Source organism: Archocentrus centrarchus, chromosome 20, assembly GCF_007364275.1.
Source record: "Archocentrus centrarchus isolate MPI-CPG fArcCen1 chromosome 20, fArcCen1, whole genome shotgun sequence".
Classification (NCBI taxonomy): Eukaryota; Metazoa; Chordata; class Actinopteri; order Cichliformes; family Cichlidae; genus Archocentrus; species Archocentrus centrarchus.
In genome coordinates this window covers 1,870,285-1,888,125 of record NC_044365.1, presented here as the reverse complement: position 1 = coordinate 1,888,125, position 17,841 = coordinate 1,870,285, and the positions used below count along the sequence as shown (strand labels likewise).

The 17,841-nt window shown below is 44.0% G+C and overlaps 1 protein-coding gene across 1 annotated transcript; it reads left to right on the top strand.

Moving 5' to 3' along the window:
• The first annotated feature begins 1,070 nt into the window (after positions 1-1,070).
• LOC115799880 (NLR family CARD domain-containing protein 3-like) lies at positions 1,071-17,085 on the top strand. The gene is made up of 9 exons (XM_030757179.1): positions 1,071-1,248; positions 1,493-1,768; positions 2,743-4,624; positions 6,803-6,976; positions 11,259-11,432; positions 12,875-13,051; positions 14,449-14,616; positions 15,204-15,377; positions 16,415-17,085. Exons 1-9 carry the CDS (start codon positions 1,071-1,073, stop codon positions 16,428-16,430), a joined length of 3,219 nt encoding a protein of 1,072 aa, XP_030613039.1. The 3' UTR covers positions 16,431-17,085.
• Positions 17,086-17,841: the final 756 nt, after the last annotated feature.

The following is a 17,841-nucleotide window of genomic DNA, read 5'->3' as shown; positions in this document are numbered from 1 at the left end:
CTAAGCTCACAGAGTTTAAAGCTTCCTGTCATACAGCCTGAGGAGGAGGCGAAATCCCTTCAGTCTGTCGCAGATCAGAGTGAGCTGAATGTGATTGGACAGGTGTGAGCAGGTATGGGCAGGTGTTCTTGGTGAGTGTCTGTGTTTCCTGCAGAGACTCAGCAGCAGGTTAGCATCAAGCAGAACAACATTAACACATTTCTGTCACACTGCGTTTGTGCTTCATTCGGGGTTTTAGGTGCGGCTGAACGAGCTGCTCACAGCAGAGTCTGCATCACCGAGAACATGCTGAGCTGAACCTGCTGACCAGGTGAGGGGTTCAGCATCAGTTACCATGGTGATTTAACAGGTAAAAGAGACGCTTTACTGACACAGAAACTCTGAAACATTAATCCGACTGCTGCGGATGAAACGCCCCCTGCTGCTCACACTCACTCAGCACAGGTCCTGAAACCTGCTGATGACCACACCTGCTGATGAGGGAGTCCTGCTAGAAGCAGATAAAAGCTGGAGGAGTGAACGTACAGCTGATTCAATGGCACATAAACGGCACATTAATACAGCGTCTCTTATTTTGAAGCTCTGAGCAGCTGGTTTGGGTCAGGTCCTTCATTCTCCCGATTCTCCTGTTTCTCTCTGCAGTCCACGCAGACACAACTGAATACACCAGACGTCAAAATAATTGAAGAAATATTAGCTGTCATGGTACCCTGTGGCTCCTTCTCCTCATTGGGGTATGACTGTGGGCATTTCCTGTTTGCCCTGCAGATCCTCACAGAGGTGTGCAGCACCCAGCTGTAACTTCCTGAAGTCTCTGCAGGCTCAGATGGAGCTGTTTGGATTCTCCACGTACTGAGGAAGGAGCTTCAGTGCTTCCTTTACTTCCTCTAATAATACTTCCTTTGGTACCTCCTATAGCAGAGGACACACTGGAGCGTCCTCTATGAGAGGAGAGCAGATAATTCCATCCCATAATACATAGCAACATAGCATCAACGTGACTGACGGAGCTTAGATCATGGAGATGTTCATTAATGGTGTTCACAGTTCACAGTTTTTACAGCTCAAAGATGTCTGAACTGGACCAGCCAGATCCATCAGCTCCATCAGATCCATCAGCTCCATCAGCTCAATCAGCTGCATCAGCTCCATCAGATCCATCAGCTCCATCAGCTCCATCAGCTCCATCAGCTCAATCAGCTGCATCAGCTCCATCAGATCCATCAGATCCATCAGCTCCATCAGCAGGTAAGCTCAGTAAGACTTTAAGACAGAAACACATGAAGCCCAGACTGACCAATCGTAGCTCTTGTTGCTTCCATGTGGTCTCTCTGTACGTGTCAGCTGCTGTGAAGCTTCCAGTCAGCGGCCACATGTAGGAACAGTGTGGAGTTCAGAGTCTCAGAGACTGTAAATATGGATGCAGCGTCTTCTTTAGCACTTTTCCCTCAGAGAGAAGTAGGATGCATTCCTATTGTGTCTCTTCCTGCAGAGGACGAGCTCAGCAGGGTACGGAGGAACTTTGTTCAGAGGGTTTCAAAGGAAATCCTCACGCAGCTCCTCGATGCTCTGCTAACCGACCGTGTCCTGAATAATCCAGAGAAAGCATCGATAGAGGAGAGGACCACAGTCACAGCAGATAAGGCTCGGGATTTGATTGACACGGTGAGGAAAAAGGGAGATAAAGCCTGCAGGATAATGATCCGACACCTTCGGACCATCGATCCCGCTCTCTGCTCTGAGCTGTTTGATCCATCTGCTCAGCCAGGTGAGCTTAATGTGTTTGTCAGCTGTGACAGGATTAAATGTGTGTTTGTAAACACAAGTTTTGTCTTTGTGGGTAAATTTCTGCTGTTAATATTATGAATGCTTTACTTTGGGTTTGAATTACAAACAACATCGCTCGGAGGTCCATATCAGGTGTTGAGGAACCAGGACATACTGATGATCAGTGGCTGCTGGAAGGATACGGCATTAGAGGAGAATCGGGAAGTGTTGGGATGCTGCTGCACATGTAATCCCAGTGAAAGGGGCTCCATGAAGAGGATGTGGGACCTGTGGATTCTCCGACACCAACATCCAGACTGACATCGATCGACCGTTCATGTGCATGTTTCTGATCAAACTGATAGAAAAAGATAGTGACAGACTCCTGTTCTCTTCCCTGTTATGCTGTGGCTCAAAGCTAAATGAGCATGTGCAGGAAACTGATGAGAAGGTAAAAGGGTCTTCATTTGACAGTCAGGTTTCTCAGACTGGGTGACCTCTGTTGTTGCTCTGGTATGCCAGTTGTTTTGGTATGTAAGTGAGTGACCTCCCTCCTCTGCCTTATCCAGTCTTTCTTTCGTGTTAGCGAGCTGTGCAGCCGGGTGATTTGATAGCTGTATCTGTTATGAGTGGATGATCAGGTCTTTGGAATTCAAAGAACAAGCAGTCCTGGACTCAGACCAAGAACTCACCCAGCCTGCTTTATTACCTGGACTCCAGGTTTTTAACTCCTTACTGAACTTTGTATTGGTTCATGTACTTCTAACCTACACTGAGTGTTTGAATGACTCTCCAGGGACGAGTGCATTACAATGATTTGTTTATTAGCTCCAATGAATCACATTAGCTCATAACTGTAACTTAAAGATGTGAGCAGCTTGAAGTCAGATTGATGTACAGATGCAGATGAAAAAGTTCCTGATGCTGTGCAGACGGCTCCTCTACAGACTGATGATCTTATTGTTGTTGTTTCAGAGACGTCTCAGAGTCCTCAGCACAAACTCAAGTCAAACCTGAAGAGGAGGTTCCAGTGTGTGTTTGAGGGCATCGCTAAAGCAGGAAACCCCACCCTCCTGAATGAGATCTACACAGAGCTCTACATCACAGAGGGAGGGGCTGCAGAGGTCAATGATGAACATGAGGTCAGACAGATTGAAACAGCATCCAGGAAACCACAGAGACCAGAAACTACAATCAGATCAGCAGACATCTTTACACTCCCACCTGGAAGAAAAGCACCAATCAGAACGGTGCTGACACTGGGAGTGGCTGGCATTGGGAAAACTGTCCTAACACAGAAGTTCACTCTGGACTGGGCTGAAGGAGAAACCAACCAGGACATCCAGTTCATGTTTCCATTGACTTTCAGAGAGCTGAATGTGCTGAAAGAGGAAAAGTTCAGCTTGGTGGAACTTGTTCATCACTTCTTTCCTGAAACCAAAGAAGCAGGAATCTGCAGCTTTGAAGACTTCCAGGTTGTGTTCATCTTTGATGGTCTGGATGAGTGTCGACTTCCTCTGGACTTCCACAGAACTACAATCCTGACTGACCCTAGAAAGTCCACCTCAGTGGATGTGCTGCTGACAAACCTCATCAGGGGGAACCTGCTTCCCTCTGCTCACCTCTGGATAACCACACGACCTGCAGCAGCCAACCAGATCCCTCCTGAGTATATTGACATAGTGACAGAGGTCAGAGGGTTCACTGACCCTCAGAAGGAGGAGTACTTCAGGAAGAGATTCAGAGATGAGGAGCAGGCCAGCAGGATCATCTCCCACATCAAGACATCGCGAAGCCTCCACATCATGTGCCACATCCCAGTCTTCTGCTGGATCACTGCTACAGTTCTGGAGTGCATCATGAAGACCAGAGAGGATGGAGAGCTGCCCAAGAGCCTCACAGAGCTGTACATACGCCTTCTGCTGTTTCACCTAAAAACAAAGACCATCAAGAGTGATGAAGAAAGATCCAGAGATCCACGCTGCAGTCCAGAGAACAGGAAGATGATTGAGGCTCTGGGAAAACTGGCTTTTGATCAGTTGCAGAAAGGAAACCTGATCTTCTATGAATCAGACCTGACAGAGTGTGGCATCGATATGAGAGCAGCCTCAGTGTACTCAGGAGTGTTCACGCAGATCTTTAAAGCAGATGAGTGTGAAATGTTCTCAGAAACAGTCTACAGCTTTGTTCATCTGAGCATTCAGGAGTTTCTGGCTGCAGTCTTCATGTTCCACTGTTTCACCAGCAGGAGGACGGAGGTGCTGGAGGACTTCCTGGGAAAAGACTGGGAACATAAGACCGAGAATGTCTTGGAGGAAGACGTTGAGGATTATTTTTTTTTTCTTTCATCTGGTGATGATGATGATGATGATGATGATGATGATGACAGCTCTTTAGAGTGTGTGTTTCTGAAGAGAGTCATGCAGAAATCCCTCCAGAGTAAAAATGGCCACCTGGACCTGTTTGTTCGCTTCCTTCATGGCCTCTCTCTGGAGTCCAACCAGAGACTCTTAGGAGGTCTGCTGGTTCAGACAGAGAACAGTCCAGAAACCATCCAGAGAGTCATCAAGAACCTGAAGGAGATGAACAGTGATGAAATCTCTCCTGACAGAAGCATCAACATCTTCCACTGTCTGATGGAGATGAACGACCTCTCAGTACATCAGGAGATCCAAGAGTTCCTGAAATCAGAGGAAAAATCAGGGAAAAGACTCTCTGAGATCCACTGCTCAGCTCTGGCCTACATGCTGCAGATGTCAGAGGAGGTTCTGGATGAGTTGAACATGAAGAAGCACACCACATCGGTGGAGGGACAACGCAGATTGATTCCAGCTGTGAGGAACTGCAGAAAGGCTCAGTGAGTCCAGATCACGCTCTGTGTGTAAGCTGCTTGGAATGATTGAACAACATACATCTGTAATGACTTCAAAAAACAAGAACTGTTTGAATTTCCTTTGAGTTTCCACACAGGGTCAGAGTACTTAAACAAAGACTTAAATATGTACATAAACCCCCACTAATATTTGATTAAATGTCTCTTACCAACTTGCACTTTAACCAAACACTTTTGGTAGCCGCCAACAAGCTTCTGGCATCATTCTGGCTGGATATTTGACCACTCTTCTTGGTAGAATTGATAGAGTTTGTTTAAATTGGTTGATTTCCTGCAACCCTAACCCTGAAAACCCAGAGCCTGATGCTACCACCACCATGCTTGACAGTTGTGGTGTTCTTAGGTTTGAAAGCAGCACCTTTACTCTTCCAAACAGACCTCTTGTTATTGAGGTCAAACAGCTCAATCTTTGTCTCAAATGACCATAAAACCTTTCTCCAGAAGGTATTTGGCTCGTCCATGTGGGCAGCTGTGAATTTCAGGGAAGCTTGAAGGAGGTGATTTATGATCAGTGTCTTCTTCCTTGGTCAGCACCCTCTCAGTCTACGAAGACTAGCTTAACTGTGGACATTGATATTGGTATTCCAGCAGTTTCCAGTTCATGGCAGGATTGAGTCTTGATGGTTCCTGGGTTGTTCCTGAACATCATAACCAACTTCCTCTCATTAGAGGGTGAGAGTTTGGTTCTTCTTCCAGACCTTGGCAAAGTGGTTGTTGTGGTCTTGGTCCTTTTGCTTGGTGTTATGTGTTTTGTATTTTTTGGTTTTTGAGATTCTGTTATTGTTAAATTCTTCAGTTTGTTTCTTCGTTTGCTGATTTAGTCCTCCATCTTTGTATTTCGATGTATCTTTGTCCCGGCCACTTTGACTTTATGTTGTCCTTAGACTGAACTCTTAAACTAAATTCTTGTAATGATATTTTTGTGGTTATGCTCGAGCTTCTAGTTTCTTGGGCTTTAGTTCTTGAGTTTCAGTTTCCTCTGCCTTCATTATGGTTCCTGTGTCTTGTCTAGTCGGTCTCTGTGGGCGTTACTTCCTGTTTTATTTTGTCAGTCCCTGTTAGCGTGTGTGTTGTGTTCAGTTTTGCTGTCCTTGTCTCGTTGGTTAGAGTTTGTTCACCTGCTGTGTCTTCTTTCCCTAATCACCCTGTGTGTGTTTGCTAGTCCTCAGTTTTCCTCAGTTCCTTGTCACATCATTCCTCATAGCTGCATTTTCCCTGAGTTTTTTTTTTTTTTTTTGCATTCCTGGCTCTAAGCCCTGCTTGGTTGTATTTTGTTGTTTTGGAAGAAACTTCAGCATTGAAGCTATCTTTAAGTTTAAGTCCTGTCTTCCACGTTCTGCATTTGGGTCCGCAACCTGTCTGCCACATGGGTGTTTTATGACAGTGGTGACACATCTGAATCACACATACTTGTGTACAATTGTTTGAACTGATGATCCTGGAATCTGCAGTTAATTAGAAATGGCCCATCAAGCTTGGCTTTCCCAGAACATCGACATCAACCCTGTTGAAAGTTTGTGGTCCAGGCTTAAAATGTGGCTCCATGCAGGAATACCAGCTAATTTAAATGAACTTGTGCACACAGTTGTGGTTTTGTTTAAGTCATCAAAGATGTATGCTGTACAATCATTCCAGTCTGGAGAAAGAATAGTTCAAAGAAATTACTGAAAGCCCAAATGAATGCAGAATGGTAAACTGTAGAATCTGACAGAAATCAGTCACAGAAACAGGACAGGATTTGAGAGTCACATTTCTTATAAACAGAATAATCAGGTTCTTGTATGAAAATGAGGGGAGGGAAGCAGGCAGTCCAGAGTTATAGGCTGGAAGGTGAGAGCTGGGAGAAAGCTCTGGAACAGCAGATAATAATGAAGGCTGTAACAGTGATTTGGTTTCAGAAGAGGAAAATAATCCTGAAATGAGTGAAGTGATTCATTTAAAGTAAAACTCATTAACATGAATTAACATGAGTCTTTGTAAACTACAGATCACATGACATAGACACGCTGAGAGAGAGACTGAGGACAATTATTGTTTCATGTCAGATCAGATCAGTTGAAGCACTGATGTGACGAGCAAAATGTCAAACAGCAAGTGTTCAACTTTTCTCTCTCTTTTTTTGTAACATATGTGTCGTCACAGTTTTACACACTGTGGACTCTCAGAGATTCACTGTGAAGTTGTGGCCTCAGCTCTCAAGTCCAACCCCTCCCATCTGACAGAACTGGACCTGAGTGGGAACAACCTGCAGGATTCAGCAGTGACACTTGTGTGTGCTGGACTCAAGAGTCCAAACTGTAAACTGGAGGCTCTAAGGTCAGTTCACTACCTGCATTTGTTAGAGTTGGTGTGACCTGAGGCACTAAGCAGCAGTGGGTGCGCACAAACATACACTTTATAGTTAATCTACCAGCCGTACCAGCCAACTCACACCTCTTAAATGTAGGAAGCATTGTAGGCATGCACTTGGTTCACTAAGCTGAATTTGACTATAAAACAAAAATATATAAAAGCAGCAGCAAAAAGAGAACTTCTTTACTAGATAATTTAAATACTATGACAAAAATAAATGGTGCTGCAGTACATTGAGTGGCCCAACACTTAAAAATAGGATATTCATTACAGGGAATACATCAAAAACAAAAACCAACATGTGTCTCACCATATGCATGATAACCTACACTGCAGCCTGACTGAGTGAGGCCACTCCAAACACAATTAACCAACTGACCTCTGTGCTCAGAGGTGCATCTCTGCTGTACACCAGACTCTACGGGGAACTATTCTGAAAGGTTTCCATTGACTATGACGCTCCACTCAAACTGGCAACATCCCCCACTGTGACCGTCTGAATGCCAATTAAAGATGCCTAAAAACCCCAACACCCATACACAACCACATCCTAGCAATTTGTTCTCACATGGTGCAAATACACACTCAAAAAATGGCAACAGATGTTAGCTGAGGGGAGAGTGTGGTGGACAGATGGACTGATGTCTTGTCCGTCCATCAATCCATTTTCTTCTACTTATTGTTTTCAGGGTTTTGTGTGTGTGTGTGTGTGTGTGTGTGTGTGTGTGTGTGTTGGGGGGGACTGGAGCCTATCCCAGCTGTCACAAAGTGCGTACTTGTCGTCTTGCTCTAATCTCTGTCTGTGTTTCCCTCTGTGCTGCACACAGATGCTGCAGTAGTTTGGTTTGGACCCTAAAACGTATTTGCAGCACAGAAAGGAGAGCGTGTTCTCCCACGTTTGTGCGCTTCGGCTTTGTGTCCAGATGAGGACCCGCCCACGCTCATACGTAAAGGAGCAGTTCACAAAGTGTGGTGGGAACACGGGCCCATTAAGTGTTTCACCGATTAATTGAAACTGACACAAGCAGTGGAAATGTAGCTCAGGTAACCTAACCCCATGTCTTTGGACTGTGGGAGAAAACTGGAATACCTGGAGTAACCCCTCGCAGACACAGGGAGAACATGCAAACTCCACACAGAAAGACCTGGTCAAGTTGAATTTTTTGGTGACTCTGGGGTTTAGGGTTTTTGCTAAATTGAAAAAAAAATGCCAGGTGTCATAACTCTGGAGGTTGCAACTTTTTTAGGCGGCTTTGTTCCAGTTCAGGAAATGTACCTTTTCCCAGTCTCCCTGAAGAGGTCTCAGGTGAAGTATTGGCTTTAAGTATTTTGAAATAATGAATGAAATATGAAATGAAATGAAATAATGAAATGAAATAAACCTTTATTGTCATTGTACTTGTACATTTGCACAACAAAATTGGATACCCCCCCCAGTGCAATTAAAAGAAAAGAGTATGTAAACATTAACGAATTTAAAAGAACTATAAACAATTTAAAAGAGCATAAACATAAATTAACTATAAGATATCCTATATACAGATGTACAACTGCAGCATCAGTTATTGTACATGATTGTCAGTTATTGCACATGATTGTCAGTTATTGCACATGGTGCTTTTGCAACCTAAGTTACTGCACTTAAACGGAAAAACAGATCTGCCTACAGGTGAACTGTCTTGTTTTTGTTTAACAGGGATATGGCCCTGTTATTAAAAACTGTCTCTCAAATGGTTTGTTTTTGTTTTTAGTTATCTGTAGCATTTGCCCGAGGGCAGCAGTTCAAACATCCGGTGTCCTGGGTGTGTGCTGTCCTTGATGATAGTGTAGACCCTTCTGAGACAGTGGGTGCTGTAAAGGTCCTCCAGGGAGGGGAGAGAGTGTCCAATGATCTTGTGGGTCGTGTTGATCACCCCCTGTATGGCCTTTTTGTGTGCTGTGGTACAGCTGGAGAACCACACAGATGCAGTACATCAGAACGCTCTCCACGGAGCAGCGGTAGAAGACGGTCAGCAGTTTCTTTTCCAGATTCAGCCTCTTAAGGATCCTCAGGAAATAGAGACGCTGCTGAGCCTTCTTCACCACCGCTGAGGTGTTGGAACCCCATTGGAGATCTGCATCCATATACACCCCCAGGAACTTGAAGCTGGACACCTTCTCCACACACTGTCCATCGATGCAGATTGACTGCCGGTTGGACTTCCTCCTTCTGAAGTCTACAATCAGTTCTTTGGTCTTAGAGGTGTTCTCTGAGCACCACTCCACTAGCCTTTGAACCTCTTCCCTGTATGCCGTTTCATCGCCATCAGAGATCAATCCGATCAGGGTGGTGTCATCAGCGAACTTGATTGTGACGTCTGAGTGGCTGCTGACACAGTCATAGGTGTACAGTGTGTAGAGGAGTGGGCTCAGCACACAGCCTTGTGGAGATCTGGTGTTAATGCTGAGAGATGTGAACCAACTCTAACTCTCTGTACATGGTCTGAGAGGAAGTTTCTTAGCCAACTGCAGATGGTGTATGGAAGACCAATGTCCATTAGCTTCACAGTCCGTCTGTCTGGGAGTATAGTGTTGAAAGCAGAGCTAAAATCAACAAAGAGCAGCCTGGCATATCACCCCTGCAGTTCCAGGTGGGAGACGGTGGCATGGAGCACTGTTGCTATGGCATCTTCTGTTGATCTGTTTGCTCTGTATGCAAACTGAAATGGGTCGAGGGTAGCTGGGAGGCAGGACCTGATGTGGCGTCTCACCAGTTTCTCAAAACACTTCATGATGACTGATGTCAGGGCGACTGGTCTGAAGTCATTTAGGCTGCCGATGCTGTTTTTTTGGTATTGGCACAATTGTGGCTGACTTCAGACATGGTGGGATGAAGGACTGGGATAGAGATGCGTTGAAGATCTTGGTGAAGACTCCAGCATTTCTACATAGATGACTTTGATGCCAGCAGCCTGCCAATTCTCACGGCTTTAATGGAGAGCAAAACGTCCACTTCAGATGTGGGACTGGTGTCAGTCCCTCAGGTGGTGTCAGCAGGGTCATCAGGTAGTGGATAATTGAGCTCTGACCCACCTGGCTATTTGCACGTGCTTCCTGGTGAGGTTGTTGCCATTTCTCTCTTTAATAAGGGCAGACTGGCTGGTGTTCTTGCCACTGATGTGCTTTGTTACAGTCAGTACATATTTCACCTCTTGCAGTAGTTTGCTCAGCATTTCCTGCCAGCTGTTCAAGGTTCTTTTAACAGTATCTGTTCACACGTTCCAAGTTGGCTCTTAGTTTTTGTCTTTCCTACACTGGACTATTTGCTGGAAGCTTTCATCAGAAGTACTCACTGGCTCAAGTGTACTGTAGGGTCTGTGGTCATAGCACTTGTCACTGTTTCTGTAACTTAATGGTTTTAAACAGTGGGGTTGTTGGCCTCATGGCCAACCCTCAACCTGCAGGACAAGGTGCTGATCACAGAGACTTGAAACAAGGCTCGACTCAGTGTAACGTGTGCTTCAATAGAGTGAAATGGGCTTCAGAGCGTCAGCGTCCCATCTCTACTGAGGATGTACTGTGTTTTTACTATGACTGTCTGCATTCTGTCTACATCCCCTTATATTTGTCATAGTTCCTACATTTAAAAGCCCTGATTGTTCCTCCACGTTCAAGCCTTTCTTTCTCTTTCTCTTTTGCTGTAGATGCTTCCTCTCTCTCCTCCTTTATCTTTATTCAGCTGTAGCATAGTTTTCACAGGCACCCTGCTGGTCAGTATTCTCAATGGCAGTGGTCATTAAACTCAGTCTCCACTCGATATGGTATGAAAATTTGATTTGGCAACAGATTTTATACGGAGTGTCGTTACTGACCCAAACTTCACATTTATCTGTGTTTGGAAGCACCACTAGGAGTACACTGGTTTATGACCCCCACATGGCTGAGGTTATGCTCTCCATAATACAAAAAGATTCATTTAACTGCTTCATTGTAACAAATAAAAGAATAAATTATTAATTACACTATTAAATTGTTGAATACAAAACTTTTATTGTCTTTTATTCACATTTTTATGTCTTAAAAATGAATGTTGTTGAAGTTCTAGTTTTTTTGTAGACTGTTTGAAGCTGCATCCTGTTGGCTTCAGCTGTTAGTAGTTTCCATTTTCTGAACTTCTACATTCTGAAACTTCTTCAGTGCTGATTATGAAACACTGAATGATTTCAAACTTTGTCTAATAAACTCATATCTTTGATTCTTTATACAGATTGAAGAACTGTCATTTGTCAGAGATCAGCTGTGATCATCTGGCAGCAGCTCTGAAGTCCAATCCCTCCCATCTGAGAGAGCTGGACCTGAGTGACAACAAGCTGCAGGATTCAGGAGTGAAGCAGCTGTGTGGTTTTCTGCAGAGTCCACAGTGTCAGCTGAATACTCTGAGGTCAGTCACCATGTTTTAGTTGTGCTGAGATGAATCTGATGTGAATGTTGTGTTGACAATAAATGCATCATATATTATACAGCTGAAAATTATGTTCATTAGTCATTTATGCACCATAGATCAAAGGTAAAAAGAAAATCTTTATTATATATTAAAAATAAATAAATAAATAAAAAATATATATATATCCCAGCTCGCCCTGTGGGCAGTCTTTTGTCCTCCAAGCTTGGGTCCTCTACCAGAGGCCTAGGAGTTTGAGGGTCCTGCGCAGTATCTTAGCTGTTCCCAGTATTACGCTCTTCTGGACAGAGATCTTGGATGGTGTTCCAGGAATCTGCTGGAGCCGCTCTCTCAGTTTGGGGGTCACTGCCCCGAGTGATCCAGTTACCACGGGGACCACTTACCTTCATCTTCCACATCCTTTCCAGCTCCTCTCTGAGCCCTTGGTATTTGTCGAGCTTCTCGTGTTCCTTCTTCTTGATGTTGCCGTCACTTGGTATTGCAACGTCTATCACTACGACCTTCTTCCTTTGTTTGTCCACCACTACGATGTCCGGTTGGTTAGCCCCCACAAGTTTGTCTGTCTGTATCTGGAAGTCCCACAGGATCTTAGCTCTGTTATTCTCAACCACTCTTGGGGGCGTGTCCCATTTTGACCTTGGGACTTCCAGGTCATACTCGGCACAGATGTTCCTGTATACTATGCCGGCCACTTGGTTATGGCGTTCCATGTATGCCCTGCCTGTTAGCATCTTGCACCCTGCTGTTATGTGCTGGATTGTCTCAGAGGCATCTCTGCACAGCCTGCACCTTGGGTCTTGCCTGGTGTGGTAGACCCCAGCCTCTATTAATCTTGTGCTCAAAGCTTGTTCCTGTGCTGCCATGATTAGTGCCTCTGTGCTGTCTGTCAGCCCAGCTTTGTCCAGCCAGTGGTAGGATTTTTATAGGTCAACCACTTCTTCTATCTGCCGGTGGTACATGCCGTGCAGAGGCCTTAGCCAATAGTGTAAGTTTTCCTTCTATGCTGCTTGCTCTGGCCCCTGGAATACAGTCAACAATGGCTGCTGGTGTCTCTAGCATCATATTTTCTAAGAATAGGGTCACCAATAAGCAGAGTGTGCTCCTCAGCAGGTTTGTTGCCAAGTGGTGAAAATTGATTCTAAAAGTGTTCTTTGTTGAAACATTAAATATGGTGCAATAGGGATTATTACACTATTAGTGGATACCAAACTAGTATTAACTGGTTTTACTGCAAGTAGTAATTTCTTTTTTTTTCTTGTTGAAACATCTTGAAGACTGTTTGAAGCTGCATCATGTTAGCTTCGGTTTAAATATTCTAAACTTTCACATCCTACACCTGTTTTATCCTTGAACAGATTATGAAACAATGAATAATTTCAAGCTCAACCTTTGTTTAATAAACCTTTTTTCTCCAAATTCAGTTTAGAACACTGCAGTTTGTCAGAGATCAGCTATGGTTGTCTGGTCTCAGTTCTGAAGTCCGACCCCTCCAGGCTAAAACATCTGGACCTTTCTAGCAATTTTGACCTGAAGGACTCAGGTGTGAAACAGCTGTGTGATGTTCTACAAAGTCCACTCTGCAGACTGGAGGGTCTGAGGTCTGACACCCTTGTTTTAGTTGTGTGTTAAGATGAATATGAAGTGAAAGCTGAGCTGACTTTAAACGTAGACATAAGTCTGATGTTTGTGGAGACGTCTGTTTTCTTCACTGGTTTGCTGTGACAGAGTGATGTTGTGCTGTATATTAAAACCTACAGAGGAAAAAAAATCTTGAGAAATATGCTCTCTTTGTCAGGACTCTAACTAGGTCCTTAACCCATTAGCAGGACTGGTATCTGCTCCATTGTGTAAGGAGGAACAGGATGAGAACTGCAGAGCTACCAAATGACCTCCAGCAGCCACTGGTGTGAATATCTCTGACCAAACAATCAGAAACTTCATGAGGGTGGCCTGAGGGCCTGATGGCCTCTGGTGGACCCTGTGCTCATTGCCTGGCATCGTGGAGCCTGATTGGATTGAGACAGATCTGCAAACTGATCAGACTGAACTTCACAGAGCAGCAACCTGCAAAAGCAACCCAAGAGTTAATCAAGACAAGGAAGCTGAATATTCTTTAATGGCCAAGTCAGTCACCTGATCTGAACCCAGCAGAGCAGGTTTTCAGTTATTAAATAAAAAACTGAATGCAGAGACCCACAAACAACCTGCAGCTGAAGATGGCTGCAGTAAATGCCTGCGGGGGATTGGGTGATGTCCATAAATTCTAGACTTTAAGGCAGTCATTGACTGGAGAGGATTTTCATCCAAGTTTTAAAAAAAAAAATCCTTGGACATATCTAACATTGTGCTACACAGAGGTCCATCTTAGGTACAGCCAGCCACTCAGTATATGAGCAGAAACCTTAAACTAAAACCCATGTTTCTTAACCCTCGTAATGTCCTCCCAATTTCCATACACCTTTTGTCCTCTGGGGTCAAAAAAGACCCCAGGACATTACGAGGGTTAAACAATGTAAACCGGATTCAATCCATTGATCAAAGTGACCTCTTCAGACAATGTTTTTGTCTAACCGTCAGTCCAGAATACAAAAACACTGACTTTACTGGTGGGTGAGGCAAAGAAAACGTCAGATATGGTGTTGTAGTGATTATTGCTCTGTTACATCACTGTAAACCCAACTCGTAGCTGGGACTGTTCGTAAAACCTTTATTGGGACTGAAACAATGTTTTAGGTCTTCAAAGGGTCTTTTAAAAGCATTATGATAGTTTTTTATTGTGCAAGATGCTTTTTTTCTTGTGCTGTTGATATATAGTAAATTTGCAAAAAAAAATAAAAGGACTTTGCATCCTGTTGCTTCAGCTGTTTGAAGTTTTCACTTCATGTTCAGAACTTCTACATTCTGAACCTTCTTCATCTCTGAACAGATTATGAAACACTGAATTATTTTAAGCACAAATTCTAATAAATACACTCATCTTTTATTCTTCATTCAGATTGAATTACTGTGGTTTGTCAGAGATCGGCTGTCTGGTCTCAGCTCTGAAGTCCAACCCCTCCCATCTGAGAGAGCTGGACCTGAGTAACAACGACCTGCAGGATTCAGGAGTGAAGCATCTGTGTGGTTTTCTGGAGAGTCCACGATGTGTTCTTGAAACTCTGAGGTCAGTCTCCATGTTTTAGTTGTGCTGAGATGAATCTGATGTGAAACACTAAACTGCAGACATAAGGCTGATATTATACTGATCCACACTGAGGATCTTCATGGTAAAGTCTGTGTTCTTCTTCTCTGCTTTAGTCCATTGACTGTGTATGTGTGTGTGTGTGTTTGTGTGTGTGTGTGTGTGTGTGGGGGGGGGGGGGGGGGGGGGGGGGGGCATCCTTATAATATTATTATGGCTTTGCTAAGTAAAATGTCCCTGATTAATTGATTTTGTATCTGTTACTCAGTTTTAAAGATGGAGGCTCATGGTCTCTATGTCAGTTCCTGCCTCTGAATTTTTAAGAGCATCAATTTTGATTTTTTTCTTCTTTTTTAATTATTAGGAACTGGATTAGGAAGCATCAGGAAAAATACATATTGTATAACTTTTTAACATTTCTAGACCGTTTGAAGCTGCATCCTGTTGGCTTCAGCTGTTTGGAGTTTTTCTAAACTTGTACATTGTGAAGCTTCTTCAGCTCTGGTTATGAAACACTGAATGATTTCAAACTTTGTCTAATAAACTCACATCTTTGATTCTTTATACAGTTTGTATAGCTGCGGTTTGTCAAAGATCAGCTGTGATTATCTGGCAGCAGCTCTGAAGTCCAACCCCTCCCATCTGAGAGAGCTGGACCTGAGCTATAATGACTTGCAGACTTCAGATCTGTCTGATCTGTCTGAACTTAAGGAGAGTCCACACTGCAGACTGGAAAAACTGGAGTAAGTAGAGGGTTGGAGTGAGTAAATGCTGCTCTCAGCAGTATTTTACCAAACACAGTTAGTACGAAAGCAAAGATCCAGTGTTTCCTGTAAAGCTGCAGCCTTCTCAGTGGCTGCTTTCCTCAGTGAAGCTGTGAGAGGAGGATGGTGACAGGCTTCAGGATTGGACACAAACATCAGTCAGCAAATCGGATGAGCCAGAAGCTTGTTGTGATTATGTTTGAGATGATGTGAAGATGACTGCTGCTGTTGTGTGTTCATGTCTATAGGAAATAAAGCTGGATTCCAGCTGACAGCCTTACAACGTGCATGGAGGCAAACTGTGAGGTTCAAATCTGATCTCACACTATTTGTTCTCTCTTTTCAATACAAAATAACTGAGTAGTTTCACGTTTGTCACAGCTCTGAGATCAGTCTGACAGAACCCTGAGAATCTTATTTCAGAGAACCATCAGTACCTTTATACTATGTTTCCACCACCGAGGTGCCGGTGCTCGTGCCAGTGCTGGTGCTGGTTCCAATGAACCGGCGAAACGCTTAAGAACGGGCCCGCGTTCCCACCGCGTTTCTGTGAACCGCTCCTTTACATATGAGTGTGGGCGGGTCCTCGTCTGAACACGAAGCCGAAGCGCACAAACGTGGGAGAACACGCTCCCCTTTCTGTGCTGCAAATACGTTTTAGGGTCCAAACCAAACTACTGCAGCATCTGTGTGCAGCACAGAGGGAAACACAGACAGCGATTAGAGCAAGATGACAAGTACACACTTTGTGTCCTTTTATCTGTGATATGAACTGATACAAAGCAGCAAGTTCAGCCTTAGAGCCCAACCTAATTCACAGCCCTGAAAATCGCTTCACTTTTCTCCTGTAATACACATGTAATATGGTAGAAAACTTGATGTTGAGACGGCAGAGTCACGCCCTTCTTGGTTGGAAGCTGGCTACACTCCACAGCTGCTGTGAGCAGGACTGAAGTCCCTACTGCTCTTTATACTGGACGAGCTGCATCAGTGACTCTTTCTTCTTCTCTCTGCAGGTGGGGATACCCATAGACTGATGATCCAGAGAGGTTGAAGCAGCAGCAGCTTGTGTGTAGATACACTCTGACTGGGCCATGTTACTGAGAGGTGGAGTGGAGAGGACAGCTTCATCCAGATGTTCTGGATGAAGCATGAAGAAATAAAGCCCAGCCCCTCATGAAGCTCCTGAAATACTGACAGTCATCGCCAACAGCCCAACAGACCTCTCTGCTGATGATGTGTGTTGCTGTTGTGTTCACTTGTCTGTACATAGAGCATCCTCACTTGTTTTTACTCACTGGAACAAACTCCCTGTATCAGTATATAACCATTAAATGTCTGATTGACCTCTAACAGTAATGCAATAGGATGATGGCTGTTTTACACTATTATGATTCAAAGAAAATAAAAGAGGGTGGTCAGCACTGTTGCTTCACATCAAGAAGGTCCTGAGGTCAAATCCACCAACCAACCAGGGCCTTTGTGTTTGGATGCTCTCCCTGTCCCTGAGTGGGTTAGAACTGTGGGAAATGGGGGTGTAGAAACCATCACATTGTCTCTGATTGTATCCACATGCTCAAATGTGAGGTCACATGGACCCAGGAGGGGTTTCCCATAAGCCCCTATGAGCGGCAGCCTTGTGTGTATTTCGATGTTCAACTTTATGTTTTGTCGTTCTCATAATAAACTTCCATCTGCTCCAATCGGCTCCTGGAGTTTTTGTTCCAAGCAGCAGAACAAAGCTCTTTTATTTGGACCCGTGAGTAGGTCTGGTTTGCAGAGTGAAAATAAGATATCTGTAAGACTGCACACGAGGCTGTGATCTCTTAAACCGATAATCGTGTCTTTGGTCCAAGAAGTACAGGTGCTGGTCATAAAATTAGAATATCATGAAAAAGTTGATTTATTTCAGTAATTAAATTCAAAAAGTGAAACTTGTATATTATATTCATTCATTTCCCATTCATTACGTTTTCATGATATTCTAATATGAGCAGCACCTGTATCTTGAAGGAAATGAGTTTTTATACTCCTGATATATGTTTGCTCTCACCATCTTTCCATCTATTTGCCTGAGAAATCTGTTTTAGCCTGGAAATAAACATAATTGATTAATGACACAGAAGCTCATTATGTTTGGTGTCAGCCAAGAACAGTGTGTTCATTCTGGGTTTGTCTCTATCACTAACAGATTATCAATAACAGACACAAGTACTCTGTCTCGTGGGACGGTCAGCCACTGACGGAGACCAAACGATAAAGGGAAGCTCCGAGGTCACGTGAACACCCAGCTGCTGAAATTCTCTGCTTTTGTATATGACGTAACCAAGATTGATCAGCTTTGACTATATGAAACCCTGAGCTGAAGAAGACAGTGTCAGTACTTCATGTCATGTTCAGTACCACACTGGGCATGGTATGCAGTTCTGACCCAGATTAATCT

Excerpts from the sequence above, each read along its gene's own strand:
- LOC115799880 (XM_030757179.1), top strand. The coding sequence starts at position 1,071 with ATGTCTGAACTGGACCAGCCAGATCCATCAGCTCCATCAGATCCATCA. Across the intron at positions 1,249-1,492 it reads TCCATCAGCTCCATCAGCAG|AGGACGAGCTCAGCAGGGTA; the intron begins GTAAGCTCAGTA and ends CTCTTCCTGCAG. Across the intron at positions 13,052-14,448 it reads TGCAGACTGGAGGGTCTGAG|ATTGAATTACTGTGGTTTGT; the intron begins GTCTGACACCCT and ends TTCTTCATTCAG.